We start from the raw sequence: 21,255 nt of genomic DNA on the forward strand, positions 1-21,255 counted from the left end.
AATTGAGTGTAACACACACACATATATATATATATACCAACTACTATATTAAAAATTTTATAACAAGTATAATATCAAATACTTTTAAAATTTCTTTCTTATTCCTTTTCAATGCTTAGGTTTCAGAGAAAATGCAATGAAATGTCTTTCAGTATACCTCAAAATTAATTTAGAAAAGAATAAAATCAAAATTCAGCATTTTATTTTATTCTTTTCTAAATCCAAGTCCTATTTCTGTTGTAACAATAAATACATTACAAAACTGAAATTTTTCATTTTTTTGGTCAAAAAAAAATGTATGAAAGAAGTACATGGAAGGAATGGGGCAAATGCTACACAATTTAAATTTATTCAATTACAGTCTTTGAAGCATAAGAATCAGTCCGAAATGGTCTGTTTGAGGAAAGAAGTCAACTGGTACAGCTAAAATTGGATAAAAAGGTTTTCCGAAGTGGTCACGTAGTCCACAAGGCTTGCATAATCTAAAAATTAGAGTTTTATTCTTTAGTCTCTATGCTATATTTTTAAATTCAATATTATGAACAAAAAATGAACAAGTAGAACAATAGATAACTTTATAGAAATAAATGCATGATAATTTATTCTGGAAAAAATATATACATTCTATAATACCTTTATAAGAATGTATGTAAAAAACTATTCATCTTAGAGTTGTAGCATGAAAAATAGTAATTACTTCGAAAAACACAGATATTAATTACAAAGTTTACGATTAAAGTGAATGAAAAATGGCATATTAAAATACACATAAAGCTACAAATCTAATAAAGAAAAAACCGAGATTTTTCAATACCCTTTTAGAAAGTCCCCCCTTTTTAAATTTCTTTTTAGCATAAAATTTTAACAAATATTTATCTACAAAACTGCTCATCAGTGCTCATCTATTAAACAACTGATATTTTTAGGTGTATTTAATGGTGTATTTAATCATGGCAAAGCACACGAGGGCTATCTGCCTAAGGGGAGGGATGCCTTTCGTGGAGGACTTTCTAAGGGAAACTGGCTTGTATACACGTTACACATGGGGAAAACCATGAAAACGCCCATGCAGCCAGCCCGTTCGCAGGATTCGAACCTCGGACCGAACTACCAGTGTTCAGCGACTTTACCGCTAGGCCGCTGGTGGGCCTGATATTTTTAGATACATATTCATATATGCATTCATATACTATTATAACTTTCCCCAGCAATACCTAGTTCACTTTTTTTTTTTTTTTTTCTCTTGGCTCTACCATTCAGTGCTGTCAATAATTCTGCATTATTGATAATTATCATACAAATCTTTGAACAATATAATGTCCTGCTGCTACAAAACCATGATTTAACATTTGCACACCATCTCCCCAGCATAAAAGCAGACAAATGATTTACTATTCAATACAAATAAAAGCTATGAATGATTTACTATTCAATACAAATAAGAGTTATGAATGATTTACTATTCAATACAAATAACAGCTATGAATGATTTACTGTTCAATACAAATAAGAGCTATAAGTGACTTATAATGTCTCCAAGAATGACATCTATATACACGCTCATTTCTTCTATAATTTTCTTGATTTCTTGAGCTGATCCCATACTAATGCCACATATTTAACAAATAAGCCTCGACCTTTCCACTCACACTTCTCCCTATGATCTATTGTTTTTATTAATAACTGTATGATGCTCATTGAATTTATGGTACAATCTGAAATTCATCAAATATTAGAAACACATTTGCCAATCTACTGTACTCAAAAATCAGGAGAATTTTTTCAATAAAAAGATTTTTAAAGAATAAAAATGCATAGAAAGAAAATACATTTTTCAACAATGAATTAACTTTAAATAGAGACTAATTAATATCTGAAAGTTCAGTTATTAATTAATTCTTAAATGCAAATAATGCAAAAATACTTACATGTAAAAACATATTTTTATTTTTTGTACCTTTTAATAGAGAAATAATTTAATCAATTTCACTAATCATTAAATAATACTTTCAACAGATTATTAATCATTGATTGCAAAATATGAATTAATGGAATTCTGCAGTGTAGAAAATTGTGTTGAGAACACTGAATGATGGAAAAATGCAGCGAGCAAAGAGGCAAAAAGCTTTATTACGGTTCAAAGATGAAAACATAAAATTTGTTCTTCACAAGATAAGCTTACAGTAATTGGAAAATGTGCCCTTGACAAACAGTAGTTTGTCCAAAAGGATTTGAATCACGAAGGACTATTAGTTTCGTTTTGGCATTTTGTGTCGGACTCATAAACGTCGGTTCACTTTTCAAACTGTTGCCACAAAATGTTAGAGTCCTGCATTATATTTGAAGAAATTAAATAATGAAAAATCTGCATAAATGTACGTATATTTCTCGTATTGTGATAAAGCAACGGTACATAGAGTCATCGAATTTTGAATAACGTAATCCTCCAACGAATATGAGCATGTGGAAGACCAAATTTGAAATTTGAAATTTGTTTTATGATCGATTTCCTATTTTTTAAAACTTTGACGAATTTTTGATTAACAAACTCAAGGATTTCAAAGCGAGCAATGGCAACGTTGGGCAGAAAAAACATTTTTATCTCCAGCGCGTGAGTCTCTGTATCGGAAATTCTAAAGATATGCTCGTTTTAAAACTATTTTGCGATATTGCTGTTGCACTGGATCTTATGGTTTAAGTGCGAGGAACATGATATTTAATAAAGAAAGGTAACACACAAAATGTTAAAAAACGCCCCTTTGGACGTAATTTAAAATCTGAAACATTTCAGATTTTTTTTTTTTTTTTTTTTTTTTAATTCTGGGAGAACCTTGTTTTGGGAGAGCTTTACCTTTATATTTTGTAGTATTATTTTCAGACTTGCCAACTGAATTGTTCACAGATGTAGAAATTTTTTTTCACACCTATTTTTAACAGTGGAAATAGTACCTACATTTCCATTTACTTTAGATATTTTATAACTTACAATACAACCTTTTAGCTTAATTTTAAAAGTATTTACTTCTTCCTTAAATATGTAAGAAGTGGGTTCCATTTGTCAAGGGTTCTAGATAAACATTTCTTTAAAGGTAATCAATCAGTGTGCAGATACATTTTTCAAAATTTTTCTTATTTCAACATTATGCAGCTGTTGGAATTGTTCCAATTTTCTCTTCCTTTCAGAACTCTTTTCAAGATAATAAATATCAACAAAGCATTCATCCGCACTTATTGGTACAGAAGCTGCTCCTTTTTCAACAGTTAAATTTAAAAGGTGACAGGTATACCTCATAATTTGCAAATCTGAATTTTCTTTTTTTAAGATGCCTGCAGCTTCAGTCTTCAAGCCTGCCATTTCTGGTGCATGTCAGCACTAGGTGCTGAGGAATTATCCGGAACTATCGCATTTCCTTTTAAAGTTTTAAAAATTAGCTGTGCTATATTAAAGCCAGTCGCTTCTCCATGTAAAGTAGGGACAGAAAGTAAACTACACTCCAATTTGTGAAAATCTGGATTTAAAAAATAAATAAAGAAAAAGAAAGAAAAAAAAAAAAAAAAAGAAACTGAATATAGTTTTGTATCCTTATTATAGCTTCCATCCATAGAGGGGCAGAATGCAATCAATAATTTAAGATTTATTTTTCATATCCATTTCTTTTACAAGTGCAGTCATTTTTATCCTTGCACTTGGGTATTTCTTAGTGATTTTTTAGTGTCATGAAACTTTTTTCTAGATAAAGCTGCAGCATGATCTGATGCATTCAATGGCAGGTTGTGCTTCCAACAGATAGGTAGAGAACAGACATTCAGCATTACTAACATTTTGGTCCTTTGTTTCCAAAAAAAAATTTTAATTTTTTCCTGTGCACCTCATGTTGTTCTTGTGTACACACATGTTTAAGAACATCGGACCTTCCACCATGTGAAATCAAAAAATCGCAGTGATAAAGGGTAGACATCGTACATGTATTACATTTCCTTTACAAAATAATAGAAGGAAAGTCACTATATGATTTTTGAAAAGTACATAACATTTTGCCTTTGTCACAGACATAACTAAGATAAAAGATTGTAATTCCTTAAATTGATTCTCTGAAGTACTTGGAAGTACTCACAGCACTAACTGGCCAGACAAACAAAATAACAACCTCAATCTTGCTTTGTGCTCATTGCCTAATATACGCCAGATAGCTTGCAGTGGTGCTTGATGCTCATTTGGCAAACTAGAACATGAAGTTTTTGGACATGTTGTGTTTGGTGTTTTGGACTCTCACACATAGACTCCAACCTGCAGCAAAACCTGTTAGTAGTCAGTACGCGAACAACATTTTTACACCTTTGAAAATGTGCACGTAACACATGTTTTAATTAGCCATTCATTAATTTTTTAATTAATCATTAATTGCAATCAATTATATTACATTTAAAATCCATATACATTTATAACTGAATAATTAAAAATATGTCTTGTAAATTATATGCACATTTAATTAGAAATTTTCATTTAACTTCTCAAGTATATGTATTACTAAATCTAGTAATATATGATGGAATCAAGTATTTTAAATCACTACTAATCATAGAATTCACAAATCATATATCTTTACTCTGGATTTGATTTCCACAGGGAATTAAATTTTTAAAAAAATTAGATAACCAAGAATAATACATATAATTAAAAAAAATAATTATAATTTATTTATAAAATTATGAATACAAAGATTTATATGTAGCATGCTTAGCAAGCTTAAGTTCTGATTTTGAGAATATTGTTTTATAACACAGTTTTTCATTTGTCTGCACATTTATTTTTTCAATCAAAATGGAATTCAATCTCTTTTTTTTTTTTTTTAATAATAGAAAAAAATTCTTTCGCAAGATGCATTTGAATGAGGTATTACTATTAAGACAGCAAGCATAACAATAGATAATACTTTGTATTTAATACGCTCATTCATATTTCTTAATCTGGCAATTTCTCCCCATGCTATATCAATATGCAAATCTACAATTTCTTTCAAATCATCTACTTGATACATAAAAAACTCAGTTTCCACCTGATTAAGATATTTTTATTAATAATGGATGGGAAATTATTCATCAAGAAAAGAACAGATGAAAATGAAACTTCAGTTCTCAAGTTGATATCAGCAACTTCAGCCTGTTTTAGAAACGGATCACTTAGTGAAAATTTATCTGTTATATGTGAACATGCAGTTACAAAAAAGGTTCGCAGAGAATTGAAAAACAATTTCACTTCACTTTCATTTAACCTGGCATTTTTTAAAATATAATCTTGTTTCTGCACCAATCACTAAATGTTCATTTTCTTTTTGTTTACTACACTTTTGAAATGTAATAGATGTTAGAGTAACATCTTTATTTTCTTTAGAAATTGCTGATGGTTTCACGAATCTAACAAATAAATTCATTAAAAGTTCAACAAGTTCTCTTCTCAATTTATGTATATAAGGAGCTTGTTGTTGCAAATTTATATTTACTGTTATAAACAAAGTATTTTTCAAAAATAATAAGTACAATTTGGGGTAGGTAACTGCAACATTTTTTTAATATTTTGCAATATCTTTCCTTTATTCTCACTGTTATCTGGTTGATCATCAAAAAGATTTATCAGAGCATTCCACTGTTCCAAAATCCTTGTTATACAGTCTAAAAGAGACAATCATCTCATACTGTAGTATTTCAAAATTTATGAGATTTTGCATTCTGTCCCAAAATTTGTTGAGCAACTTTGAAGCTGTGCTACCGTTTCGAACTTTTCTCCAAATAAAAATATATATATGTTAACAACATTTCGATTTCTGAACCAATAAATTTTTCAGTAGTGTTTTTTTTTTTTTTTTTTTTTTTTTTTTTTTTTTTTTTTTTTTTTTTTTAAGCTATATACAAGAGGTTGCATGTACAACCTCAGACGATTATATTTGGATGATGCATCCCATCATATTACTAGCATTATCTGAAGAAAATGACAATCAATTTTTCCACTCTAAAACTTTGCTATTTATATGATTAAAACTACCTTCTCTAGTATTATCCATGCATTCTAAAACAGAAATCAATGAAGTAATTATCACTCCCTTTGCTTTACTATAATATATTATGATCAAAAAGTACAGTCTGTTATAATTACTTTCATCAGTACTTAGAGAAAATGATGTATTGCACACTGATTTTATAATATCAGATAAATACTTTCTGCAAGCGTTTTCACAATAGCAGTAGTTTTGGTACGGCTGCAGCTAAATTTTTTTGCTATGGCAGAATCCGAAAACATTGCTTTGAAAAGCTGTTTGGAATGATCTGAAACTGAAATTGGTTGATTATGTTCAATTAAAAATTGAACTAAATAGCATTCGGCTTTTACAGTATCTGTTTTGTCATCTTTTATTAAGAACTTCTTTATTTCTTCAGATTTTACAGTAGCAAGTTCTTTATGCTTTTGACAAAAAACATGCGGCTTACAGTCATCCTTTCCACTATGTGCAACTGAGAAGTCATTGTTGCGTACACTGCAATGTGTGCGATTCACAGAAATTCAGGATACTTTTCAATGCATGGAAATTCTGAAGAATATGAATCACTAAATTTCTGCTTTGATAAACTTGGCATCTTCATTTGAGGCAGCATAATTAACAAAAATCTTCAAGCTGAATCACAATTCACAGCTCTCGCTATAATTTAAACAATGGAGCCAAGGCAGGCTAAATAAGCCCTATACAGCAGCAATGAACCTGGAAGCGCAGAGGAACTATTGATAAAGTGATTAATGGTTGGAGTTACTTATCTACGATTGGCTATTTTTCAAAACCAGCAACGCACTCAACACATAATATATGATGACACGAGTATTCAGCCAATCATCGGATGAATTAGTTGGTTAGATTTTGCATACTGGTTCTCCTACACTGTTCCTGTAAAATCTATAGTCTTTCCCAGACTTTTCCTAGCTCATAGTTTTTCATGAATTTCTGCAGAAACTACGGAGAATCCATAGTCGTTGGAGTCTATGCTCATACACAAAACAGGTATGCACCATATCTCACAGATGAAATGACTTTGGTTTTCTTATATATGTAATCTAGAGAAAACCCAAGTGCTTTTAGATTCTCAAAATCACTGGTACTTGAGTATTATTGTAACCACCTTGGTAGAAGTTGCCAAATTTTCTGATGTCACCAAAGTGTAGCAACCACATCCATTACAATTCTTCATGTAACCATATGGATTGTACAGTCATTAGGATTTCTGAAGTAGGAAACATGAAAAATGAGCAATGCCCTCACTGGGACTCAAACCTGGACCTCTTGAATATGCACCACGTGTGCCACACCACAAAGGCATGTAGAAAGAAAGGTGGGAGAAAATACTTTATATACACCCCCTTTTAAAGGGCGACTGTGGATTAGGGGATCCAATCACCAAATCTTGGTGGTGAGGAATCATCATCCACCACCTTTTAGTTCAGATGCTATTGTACAGTCAAGGATTTCTTTAAGTGGGAAACACGAAAAATTAGCAATGCCCTGGCCTCTGAAATATGCACCATGTGTGCTACTGTTACACCACATATTCATACAGAAAGAAGAGAGAAAATACCTTGTAGGATAATGGTAAGTTTGCATAAGCAATGTCACTATTTTCTTAATATGCTATTTTAGTTCTATTAGAAGCTCTAAAGGCAAACTGCAATACTTTTGATCTCCAGCTGAGTTTTGACATATGCAATTACAGGATTTGCATTCAAACAGAGAAAATTCTGAGAAATGTTTCCAGAAATATAATAGTTTGCCACAAAGGCAGAAATCTTTATATTCACATTTAATGATGTTGCATTTTGCAAAGCAACCGTTTTCAAAATGCAATTTGAAAAAGTGAAACAAATATGTTAGCATTTGAAGCAGTAATTATTTTGAAAATAGTTGTCTGCCATTTACTACAGCAGTCCTATTTATATACTGCTGGAGCAAAGAATTAATGAGTGTTAACTTTTGACTGGATGAGCTAGAAATGGACAGTAAGACTGTGGTAGACAGGAATAATTACATGTCAAAGATACCATTTGTAAGTAGTTTTATAAATTGTTTCCCAAAATAAATATTGACCTAAAAATAAGATATGTACATGGTGCAAAAAAAAGGGGAGACAGTTCTATTATCTCCCATTCTATAGGCCAATTGACGAAATTCAACTTGTGTTTTTTTGTGTCTTGAAAGCACGACTTAGGATATGTATTAAATTTATATATATCAAGTTTTGTAAGAAGTGCACGAGTAGTTTTTAAAAAATTAGCTTTCAAAATTTTAGCTCCTCAATGTTAATTGAATTTTATATATATTAATATCTCTTTTTTATTAAACTTACTTGATTCTTTGTTTCATACTTCGAAATTTAGGTTCATACTTCGAAATTTAGGTTCATTCCAAATAAAATTCGCCCATTTTTTATGATTTATTTTTAAATATATTTTTATAAATTTTTCGAAGACAATTTTGAATTATAACCTATAAAACTTTTGCCATCATCTTAAAGTAGATGTATTTCTAAGCATAAAAAATTAAGAGTTTTTTATTCAAAATTTAAGGAGATATACGTGAATTTACATTTTGGCGTGTTTTGAAATTTGGCATATTTATTATGAGTGATAACAAAAATGTGGTTTATGCCCTTTGTTAAATATAATTAAATTAAAAGTAATGTTAAAATAATGTTTAAAATTATTTTGACAGTATGAACGATGACTTTTTTCCTGCTCGTGGACAATGAAGAAAAAGCAAAGGAAAATAGGTTGCTATAAATTAAGAAGTTCGCCAAGTGCTTGCTGCAAAGTGAAAAAAATTGCCAAGATAAATTTTTCTAATTTCTCCATAAATTTCTCACCAAAAATTATAAAATTTAATATTTAGGCATAATTTGAGTCATAGAATCAAAATAAATTGGTATGTCATTTGACAAAAAGTCTGATTTTGTGTAAAAATATGTATGTTAGAACAAAGCTATATATAAATCTAATATATATCCTAAGTCGAAGTGCAATTTGAATTTTGTCAATCGGCCCAGTAGAACGGAAAATATACAACTGTCTCTCACTCTCTCTCTCTCTCTCTTTTTTTTTTTTTTTTTTTTTTTTTTGTGTGTGTGTGTGTGTGTGTACCTACTAACATGTATGATATGAAATAAATAACTCTCCAATTTGAAATTACCATCCTTTTTCTTCTTCAAAAAATCTACAAAATACCAAATATATGTATTTGGAAGTATGAATAATACCAAAGTACCAGATCATATTTTTCGATGCAGATAAAGAAGTATTAAACCAGGCTATATAAAAATCATGAGAAATTTTAAGAACAGTAGAAAGCTGGGAGAAATATCTAGGACATCATGTTGGCAGGAGTATGGTAAAAAATCGAGAGAGTTGGCAACTCTGTAGAAGTATTTCACAAACATTTATAATCTCATCAAGTTTGAAATTGTTTTATTCTGATGCAACAAATCCATGAAATTCTAAACATTTTAATCCAACAGGATTTGGAAGGCTAGATAAATTTTCATACAAATACACAGGCTGTGTTCTTTCCGTCAATCTAGAAGTACCAAGAAGGTAATCCAGTAAAAACTAATTCCTTTAGCAGTGATGCACTATTTCACTCAAAAATCATCATTTCTACAAAAACAGATATTTTAATAGTTTGATTATATGCTACTAGGCTTTTTACTTAGCCCCCTCATTCTAGCCATTTTGTGAGATGTAAATAAAACGTTTTCTTATGTTAACTTTGCAGTTTTAAATGTTCTTATTTTCTCCATTCACTCCCTCCCAACAAACATTGAGAGTGGACTAAAGTGCTCTTTTGCTGCAGTTACCCTCATGTTATTTTTATTATTTATTATACACAATCCATAGCTAACATCATATGAAAACACCTTTTGTTTCCGATTTTTTTTACAAGTTTTATACAGATTACACCTATTAAAATTAAAAAATTATTAAAATAATGTCTGTTATGATTAAAAGCACAAACATATATTAGTCATCCTAATTTACACATTTAGCAAATAGGATGGAATGGTACAGTCCATTTAAATCAACTTGTAAAAGAATATTCTTGAATCCTCAACTGACAAACAGCTTTGTATTTAAGATTCTTATTGAATGGATATAAACATTTTCACAAAAGTTTAGTAGAAAGTAACCACTTTTGTTGTCAAACGGCATTATAGTTGCTTTCAATGCAAATTCAAGACTTTTTTTTGAAAATTCAAGACCCAATTATTTTTTTTTTTTTTTTTTTTTTTTGAAACCTGAACTTTGCATATATTAATAATCATCAGACCATAAATTTAACACCAATTTTTGTTAAGTTTTCCTGCACTGAAAAGTGCATCTTAGAAACAGAAAAGCACAGTAATAATTTAACAACTAGTTTAAAATCAATAATTTTAAGTTTAAAAGTTATGGCATTGAACATTAGGAAAAACTATGAACTGGTTACAAAAATACATTAAGAACATTATAAATGTATGATACTATGGCAACAAGTAAAAAGTAAATAAACATACTGAACAAAGTCTTCCAATGAATTTTGAGGTTTTGTGGATATATAAATTATTTTCTTCAAATGCTTGCATTCACGTAAAGAATTAACAATTGTCTTACCTAATAAGAAAACACAGCAGCATAAATTTTTCATATCACTGAATAAAATACAAAGAAGCAACATAGAATAAAATACTCTAAAGTTACTCTCTATATTATAACTTATACCTGAACAAATATGAAAATAGCTATTATTTCATGTTATTCTTTCACTAATAGAATTAATTATTTTTAAGACAATAATGCTTTAATACATAACAATAAATTTCATATTAATTAAGTATCATAAGTCTTGAGATAAAATGCTTCATCAGTGGCCAAATGATTAAGACTGCCAAAAACTGCACGTTCAACTGGCTTCGACCCCAAAGAAACAGGTTGGCTGCATGGTTGGTTTACATGGTTTTTCCTATCTGTAACCTAAATATAAACCAGTTTCTCTTAGAGAGTCCTTCATGAAGACATCCCTTCCCTTATGTCTTTGTATGCTTTGCCATATTTGAATAACCTAACCTGAGATGACAAGTGCAAAATAATACCTACCCCCAATGGAATTCCTCCAAAAAAAGGATATTTTACTCTTCATCTGATTTGTGAAAACGTTCAGATGAATACAATGTTTTTAATGGGAATTTGTAATTTTGGAAATAAAAATAATTTTTTTAACATATCTGTTAAAAATCAGTTATTTAAAAGCTTTTTGGGGGGGAGAGGAAAACACCCCTAAACTTGATCAAACTGACAAGTATGGCAACAAATAATGTTGTACTAAAGTACATATTACATCATGTCATTCTTTAGTATGATAATTTCTCAATCTGATAATACTCATTTCAAATAATATCCCATAAAAAGTATTCTTGATGCTTTATTAAAAACAAATACTTATATCAATACAATTTCTTTTAAGATTACCAAAACAGTGTTCTAATATATAATTTTAAAAAACTTAACAATAAATAAATAATGTAAATTTATAGAAAAAGCAATAAATAATACTGTAATGTTTTGGCAAGAGACTGAGTTAAACTACACTTCATAAATCTTTTTCATACGTTTTTCAACATTCATAGCTTCTATCAACAGTACTATTTACAGCTTTTAAGTAAGCATAGCTATAAGTTTTAAAATATTTTATTCAGGCATTCTCTTAATACCCTAATCATACTAATTATTAAAGTTTGGGTTTAGCTAAACCCAATGTCACCCAGTTGTTAAGCTTGCTCTTCATGTCCCTTCTCCTCTGCTCATAGTGAGAAGGAAGCTGACATGTTAAGAGCAGACAGATACATGACATATACTGTGTTAAAATATTTATTACTTCATGATACTCTTTAAAAATATTGGTACTTTCTTAAGTTCTTATTATGGGTAATACTCATTCAAAAAAATTATCATAAAAATATTCTTCAAACTTAATTAACTACTTAATTACTAAACTTAATTAACTATACTAATGCAATATCCTCAAACCTTTCTGAATGTGTGTATCAGATATGCATCAGCTGCCAACTGTATCTCATAGACAGGCGTGTCATATATGAATCACTATTTAAACTGATTGCTAGTTTGGGTGCATCACATATGAATTGTAAACAGAACTTTTAATTAGTATCTTTTTTTGCCACTAGATATAGCCCTATGACAATTAAGGTGAAATTTATTGAGACTGCAAAATGTTGCAGTCTCAATAAATTTCACCTTAATTGTCATAGGGCTTTCTTGTTGCATTCTGCTGCAGTATTTTTTATTTCTGATATTGTGTTTCAGAATTAAAGTGGAAATCATGGGTTGAATAATGTAAATAAACAGAACTGGCTATTTATTGTGTCAGGTCATATCACATGAGGATGTCCCAATGTATCTGAATACTCTACATTTTATTTTTGGCCATATGAGGATATATATCCTACTCTTTTGGAAGCTTTATTCATTTCTCTAAAAATTTCGCTAGCAATGAGTCAAATAGTTTGTGTACTTTTTAGTGTATAATTTTTTTTATACTTCAAAAGGCATGTAAAATATAATGATAAAGTATTTCTTAAATTAATTCTCACAACTTTTTGGTGCACATTCTCATGTGCAAATAAAATTGAAATGATTGGACCACAAATTTAATTTAAGCAAATTTTTATAAGATCACCAGAAAGTTTTGTTTTAATCCCTTTCCTTCCGTACTGTTTTTACAATCACAAATTTAATTTAAGCAAAAGTTATGCTTGCAGAAACATTTGGCAAGGTTGATTTATCAACCTGAAGAGAAAATTTGTTGGGCATCAAAAGTTTGCATGAGGAATCTTCAACATCTTCAGCCATCTCATCAATTTGTTGCCGCACTGTATCATTGCTTAATGGGACATTTTTTATAACACTGGATACAGCTGGATGGTGTAAAACCCTTTCTAAAATTTTCTTGACTGATGGTATGAGCTCTCCCCGATTTAGTAATTGATTTTGATATATTATTAGAGGCTACCAAACCATTATTGCACTTTTTTGATGAGGTTGCTAGTACATTCTTTGTCAAAAAAGTTCCAGGACAATTTTTTTTATTTCTGTGTTTGCAGTACTAAAAAGGAACAAATGTTCTTATGTTACCTGTTATGTATTCTTACTTACATGACTATAGCCATGTTTCTGCACAAACTTACTAGGGGGCAGGGCTGTGTTTAGCAACACACCGTTCAGATTGTTGTCGCATTCATTAAGGTGACACAATGGATGCTGATTGTGAGCAAAGAGCGAACATAAAGTTCTGCGTTAAGCTCAGAAAAACCCCTAGCGAAACATGGAACTTGATTAAGCAAGAATATGCAGGTGAGGCACTTTCAAAAAATTGTGTTTTCGAGTGATAAAAAAGGTTTCGTGAAGGCAGAGATGCAGTGCAAGACGAATCGAAAGTTGACACCGATGCAAACGTGGAGTGTATAAGGCAGTTATTGCAGAAAGACCTTAGTGTAAGTGTTGCATATAATATCAGAAGAACTGAATTTGAATCGTGAGGAGTGTCAGAAGATTTTTATGTGAAGATTTAGGCAAACAGAAACTTAATGCAAGAATCGTCCCTCACTCACTAACAGATGAACAGAAAGAGGATAAATGAAGAATTTCTGCTGAACTATTTCATAGAGCCAGATGTGATCCCATGCTTGTGTCAAAAATTATTGTGAATTTTTCTCATTTCCATGACTGAAAAGGTGACTGAAAAGAAAGCTTCATCAAGATTACTGCAGACATCCAATGGGCAATGAGCTTGCAAGCATCGCAGTTGAAGATTTCCCTGCTTGCTTCCAAGACTTCCAGAAACATTGGCAGTTGTGCATAGATAGCCAAGGGGACTACTTTAATAGTAGCTAAGATTATTACTTGGTAAATGCAATTTTCTAGTTTTTTACAACCATCTCCCTGGAACTTTTCTGACAAAGGATGTAAGCTAGTAAGCCTGAGACAGCTGATGCCTTCAGAAACTCGTTCCCGATGCTCATGAAAAATGACAAACGTAAAATATGATGATGATAATTTGTGATGATATTCCACAAAATTAATAATTCATGATCATGATAAAGAACTAGTAAGTACTAGTAAGTGCAATTACCCAGATGACTGACCAAATAGACAATGAAAGTAAATTGAAACTGAGGGAGAAACAAAAACAGAAATGAAGGGAACGAAAAGCAACACAAGGTCACATCAAACATTCATACTGAAAAGCCATTTGATGCATGCGGTGCGATTAATGGCACATGGAAACAGCTGATGCATGCGGTGCAATTAATGGCACGTGGAAACAGCTGATACATGAGCAGTGCTGGTTGGGACTAGAGAAAAATCGAAGGGTCAAATTCTTCAAGGTCATCCTACCCAGAATACAAATTTGTCTCCCTATTCTTTAGAATTGCATGAAGGGAGCCATCACACAAGTTTATTTTATTGCTGGCACACATGATGTAAGCCAGATAATTGATATAATAAATTTTTGGGGGGAGTTTTAAAATTGAGTTTGAGTGCCAAAACATGCTCATCGACCCCTTACTGCCCAAAAACATACCCACTGTGCCCTACCACCCAAAGCAAGTTCACCATCCCTCAGCATCTTCGCACTGCCCCCATTGAGGATCAATTGTTTAGACTTAGCTGCATTAGTAATTTCTCAAGCTGCCATCTGTTTACTGTCACTGATGATCATGGGGTGATGAAAGCAAAAAATATGAAACAAAAATTCACTAGTTGACTTTGAAGTAAAATGAACAATGTTTCAATGTAGAACATTTTGGTTTGAGATGTACCCAAGCAAAAAGGCAGCTACTGAGTTAAATTATTGATCATACATTAGGCATATAAATGATTGTTTCTTCAATATGGAGGTATTTTATTTAGAGCTGAAGTGAACTTAAGAATCACTCCACAAGTTTATTATGAAATAATACCAAATGTGCATACATAAAGCATATTAAAAAAAAGGTTGCTGGTGATTTGGAGATTTGGATTTTGGACCATTTCTGATATTTTACGGATTTTGGATTTTCTGTTCTACTTCAGATATGAAAAAACAGTACGGAAGGAAAGGGATTAAAACAAAACTTTCTGGTGATCTTATTGGGGAAAAAAAAAAGATCTGACCGTTTTCCAAAAATAAACTGGGAAAAGAAATCAGAATCAAATTTGATAAAATGAACTGAAAATTAAATCTTAATAACAATTACTGTGTGCAGAGAGTTTTAGTCAAAGATTATGTGACAGTGCTGCTTTTCTGGAAAAGATGAAAAAGGAATATAATAACATCACCTAAGTGCCTTATCAAATGTCCAGTCAGAAACAATCATTTCTTCCAAGACATGTATTATTGTAACACAAAGATTCAGTAACTTTATAAAAACTATCTTATGGCATGCAAAATAAACTTCAGAATGCAAAACCCTTCTTTGCAAGATAGAACTTAAAAAAGCATTTATACTTGGAAAGAACTTGAAGAGTGAAAAAATGATAAAGATAAAAATGTTTCTTCTCTAAAAAAAGAATCAAGTGTAACACCACATATTCATAATACGAGGGTTGAAACTTTAATAGTGGCAACATAGCTGAAAAAACGCTACGTTACAAAACCAAAGAATATCGCGTATACCACACGTGAACCACATACCTACCTTACCTCTCAGCAAAAAGACTCGTCCTGCCTATGTCACGCGCAGAACGGTTCCTTGTATTAGCTCGCAGTCTAAAGTAAGTGTTGTCAGGATGTTTTCAAAACAAGAACAATGATGTTGGATAAAAATTGAATGTGCCAGAGGTCGTACAGCACGACAGTGTCATCAAGGGCTTCAAGAGGCTTGGGGGGAATCTGCATTGCCTTACAGAACCGTAGCAAGATAGGTGAAAGCATTCAATGCAGGACGCCAAAACGTGGCAGACATGCTGCGGCCAGGTCGTCCGAGTGTCAGCGATGCAGACGTGCCAGCTGTTGCTGCACTAATGGACAGTGATCACCGCCAAATGATTCATCAGCTGGCTGGACAAATAGGATTAGCACATATGACTGTGCTGCACATTCTGAAGTAACGCCTGTCCATGAGAAAAATTACTTCACGGTGGGTTCCACATCAATTGACGGAAATGCAGAAATGGCTACGATACGATGCTGCCCGAACACACCTGGAACACTATGAGCGCAAAGGAGATGCTTTTTTACGCCATATCATTACGCTGGATTAGACTTGGGCCCGATCGTACCAGCCAGAACTGAAACGCCAATCAAACAAATGGCGTCATCACGGGTTACCATGACGTTCGAAATTTCGTCAGAACCCCAGCAATGTGAAAGTTATGATGATTCTCATGTACGACTGTGATGGTGTCATCCTAACGCATACCGTTCCCCCACAGCAGACTGTCACTGCGCAGTATTACTGCTCGTTTTTGGAGCACAATCTCTGACCAGTTTTGAGAAAAAAACGGCAACACTTTCTACAGAACGCTCCTCTCATTTTGCATGACAATGCTTGGCTGCATGCAGCGCAAGCTGTGACTGATTTGTTCAAGCGATGGGGCTGGGAAGTGCTTTACCATCCACCATACTCCCCAGATCTAAGCCCTTGTGACTATTACTTAATTCCTAAGATGAAGGAACCACTTCGTCGCACTCGCTTCCAAACTGTTCCTGAGATTCTTGCGGCAGTAGACCGGTCCATTCAAACTATCAACAAAACAGGCGCTGCTACAGGTATTCTGTGACTTCCACATCGTTGGAAACGGGTTGTACACAATGCTGGCGACTATATTGAAGGACTGTAAAACATGGTGACATGAATCACTTTTGTATTCCTTGTAAATAAATAGTTGCCACTATTAAAGTTTCAACCCTAGTATTTACTTCTTCCTCTTTCTCTGATTAGCAAAAATTTCAAGACTTACATCTGTATCTGTTGTAAATTAACCAAGCGTTTGAAAAGGAATAAATAAATAAAATGATTTTTCGAACACTTCTGGCAACCTTAAAAAATGCCAGGACACACGGGGATCAAACACGTCAACTATGTTAATCACATGATATTAATTTATCCCATGATCCTATTGTTCTATAGATATTATTAAGCTTCTGTATGTGCTTGTATTAACAGTAATGTATCTATCACTTGTATTATTTTAGTTGCAGTAGAATAAATATGTTATTAGTATTTAAATCTGCATCGTATTATTTATGGATAAATCCCTCACATCATCATCAATAAAGTTCCGGAGACTCAACTGCTGCTACTGAGTGCACAAAAGGTAAGCTGATTTTGCTATCTTCATTCTTCATTGATTATGAGACTGATATCATTGTAAATCCCAAAACTAAAATTTAAACTCTGCATATAATATATAAACTTTCTGAAACTGCTAAGTAAGAATTAATAATGGCACAGTCAAGTGTTAAAGATTGTATGCAAACATTGAAACTGAATTCCCAAAATTACGCTACTTGGAAATTCAAGATTCAAATGCTTTTAATGCGTGATGGGTTAGATGATCTTCTTTATTTTCCCCACCATCTAAACCTGATGATGAATTTTTAAACAGGGATAAACAAGCACAAGCTATAATAAATCTATGCATTGACGACTCTCAGATTATTCATGTTAGAAATGAAATGACTATCGCCGGTATATAGCAGAAATTAAAGTCAGTTCATGAGCGCTCCAATTTGAGCAGCAAACTATATCTTCTGAGAGAATTATATTCAATAAAAATGGCAGAACACGGTGATATGATCGCACACATCACTCATATGATGGACTTCTGTATGTCAAAAGACTGAAAGCTATCGGTGAGAACATTCCAGATCAGCATGTAGCCGCACTTTTGTTAGTTTCAATTCCCGAATCATACAATAATCTTATAACCGCCATTGAAGCTAGAGAAGAAATTCTTATAACTACAGGTTTTGTAAAAACCAAACTCACTGACAAGTACAACAATTAGAACAACAAGCAGAATGAAGTTCTAATTCTTCAACCACGTTTAAATCTGCAATAAATGCAAGAAATTATGATAATAATAGACAAAAGAAATTTTGTACTTTTTGTAAACGCAGTGGTTATACTGGTGAGTGTTGTTATAAATTAAAAAACAAAAATAACAATTTTTGTCCTGACAACTTAAAATCAGAAAATCACGTGACCACACATGTTGGAAAATCAAACCAGCATTGTATGAGAGCAGACACTTCAGCTCAGTTCGCTATGAATCCAGATGTCAATTGCCGTCTGTCAAAAATAATGTTTATGAAAAGGGGTTAATACTTACTCCATGATATTGCTCAGAACAAAATATAAATAAAAAGATTTTATAGGTGGATTCCAGGTTGAGCAGTCATCTAATTGGAGATAAAATTTTGTTTATAGAGCTGATATATGAGGATTCTCAAGCAAAAATCATTTTAGCTGATGGCAAATTTTTATATTTGCAGGGCAGAGGATTTGTTGACCTTGATTTAGAAGATGAATGTGGATTACAGAAAATTTGATTGACTGATGTTTATTACGTTCCTGATTTAAAAAGCAACTTAATTTCCATTAAGCAAATTGTTAGTGAAAAAGAAAAGTGTAACGTAAAAAAGGATAGCCAAATAATTATGCGCATTAATTTTGATGATAATAGTTTTTATAAAATTGTTTTAATAAAAAATTCAGAAAGCGCTAATTTTGCAGTTGAATGTAAAAATAAAAACTCTATACAAATATGGCATTCTAGGTTAGGTCATCGAAGTTATGATGCAATCAGACAATTAGTAAGAGAAAATCTTGCAGAAGGAATAAAATTAGATAATTGCACTCATAATGAAAGCTGTTCAAAATGCATAAAGAATAAAATGCAGCAAATTCCTTATCCAAAAGCTGCTAGCGTTTGGGCAAGGAAACCACTGGAACTTATATAGTGATATTTGCAGGCCTATGCCTACTCCAAGTATTGGTGGAAAAATTTATTTCATAACCTTTATTGATGACTTTACTAGATACACTGTCATTTATTTACTCGCGAAAAAGAACGAAGTTCTTAGCAAATTAAAGGACTCTGTTGGTATAACAAGAAATAAATTTGGAAGAACCATACAGACTCTTCAAATCAATAACGGTGGTGAATATACCAGAAGGAAATGGAGAAATTTCTATCAGATAACGGCATCAAACATCAACTAACTGTTCCCTTTTCGCCTCCTCAGAACAATCAGAGTGAAAGAAAAATCAGAAGTTTTACTGAGATGACCAGATGCCTGCTGTCCCAAGGCCGACTTTCAGACTAATTCTGGGGTGAAGCTGTCAACACAGCAAATGACATTCAGAATCACCTTCCAACCAGATCTTGTGATAAGACTCCCTATGAATTATGGAGCAGAAGAAAACCTAATTTAGCTCATTTGGAACAATTTAGTTGCACAGCTTATGCATATGTACATAAGGAAAACCGTAAAAAATTAGACCAGAAAGCAACTGAAGGAATTTTTGTCGGTTACATTTTCATCGAAGAATTATCAGCGAATGAAAATATTGAAATGTCTCTCTATTCAAAAGTTGAAGATGTTGAAAATGATGAAGAAACTGAAGAAAAGGACAAAATTGTATCCAAAGAAGAGCCAAGACGATCAGAAAGGAAAACGAAGGGAATACCATCAGAACATCTAGGATTTATAACAAACACAATTAAAACCATACCTGAGAGTTTTAAAGACTTACATAAATTGAATTCCGAAGAAAAGGAAAAGTGTTTACTCGCAGTTGACGAAGAAATAAATTCCTTATCCCGAAATAAAACTTGGGAACTGGTTGAGCTTCCTGTAGGAAAGAAATCTATTGGCTGTCGATGGATTTTCAATCTGAAAGAAAACGAAGATGGAATAGTCATTCGTAACAAAGCGTGACTAGTTGCTAAAGGTTATAGTCAAAAATTTGGAACTGATTACGATCATACCTTTGCGCCAGTAGTTCGACATATAACTATCAGAACTTTTTTTTTTGTTGCAGCATATGGTAAAATGCATGTGAGGCATGTAGGCGTTACTACAGCATTTCTACACAGAAATTTAGAAGAAGAAATATACATGGAGCAGCCTGAAGGCACAGTTCAACCCGGAGAAGAAGAGAAGGTTTACAAACTGGAAAAAGCTATTTATAGATTAAAGCAAGCTGCTAGAGCATAGCATAAAAAAGTTGAAGAAGTATTACAGAATAGTAACTTTTTGCAAAGTACGGCTGACCCATACTTATTTCTAAAGAAAGATGGAAATGACACAATAATGATTATTGTCTACGTTGACGATATCCTTATAGCATGCAAATGCAAAGAAAAAAATCAAAAGGCTAATCAAATCTCTCAATGAATTCTTCAAAGCAAAAAATTTAGGAGAAATCAGAAACTACTAGGAATCAACATCATAAGAGATGAAAACAAATTTCTATTGAGTCAAAAATCAAAAATAGAAAAATTGAAGAAGATATTTTGTCCAGATATACACAAACCATCTTACACACCAATGGATACTTCTTATCCAAAGGAAGAGGCATCTCTTCACCAGTGGACAATACCAAGTACAGGCAAGCCCTTGGAGCCTTATTATAATACATGGCCACTGTAACCAGACCAGACATTACCCTAGCAATGAATCTATTAAGCAGGGAAAATGAATCTCCAAATGAGAAGGACTGGAAAGCAGTTCTACGGGTGATTGAATACCTTAACTCTACAAAGCACATTTGCCTGAAAAGTGACTCTGATAGCACACCAACACTTTCTTGTTATATGGATGCTGACTATGTATCTGATTTAACCACCAGACGATCAACAGGTGGAAATTAATTTTTCTCAGAAAACAGTCCAATATTTTGGTCCACAAAGAGACAAAATTGTGTTTCCCTATCATCTACCGAATCCGAGCTTATTTCTGCAGCCACTGCTGCTCAAGAGCTCAAATGGATAGTAGACCTTCTTAAAGATTTTGGACTACGTCAAAAACTACCCACTAAGATATTTGAGAACAATAAATCCACAATAGCTCTTATAAAACAGGGGGAAATGAATACCAGGCTAAAGCATATTAATGTTAAATATTTCTTTTTAAGAGAAATGAAAGAAAATAAAATAATCAAGATAAATTACTGCAATAC

The 21,255-nt window shown here is 32.3% G+C and overlaps 1 protein-coding gene across 1 annotated transcript in view; it reads right to left on the reverse strand.

The window, feature by feature from the left end:
* Positions 1-330: 330 nt before the first annotated feature.
* LOC118195622 (tRNA (uracil-5-)-methyltransferase homolog B-like) overlaps positions 331-21,255 on the reverse strand; it is a 113,870-nt gene continuing 92,945 nt past the window's right edge. Inside the window, exons 12-13 of the mRNA XM_085813748.1 lie at positions 10,582-10,678; positions 331-482 (exon numbers count right to left, since the gene is read on the reverse strand). Coding sequence (XP_085669874.1) covers positions 356-482; positions 10,582-10,678 — 224 coding nt within the window. The 3' untranslated portion in view covers positions 331-355. The remainder of the gene's footprint in view (positions 483-10,581; positions 10,679-21,255) is intronic.

The sequence above is a fragment of the Stegodyphus dumicola genome, chromosome 3 (assembly GCF_044657685.1).
Source record: "Stegodyphus dumicola isolate Sdum_Otavi_A_Nest chromosome 3, ASM4465768v1".
In the NCBI taxonomy this organism is placed as follows: Eukaryota; Metazoa; Arthropoda; class Arachnida; order Araneae; family Eresidae; genus Stegodyphus; species Stegodyphus dumicola.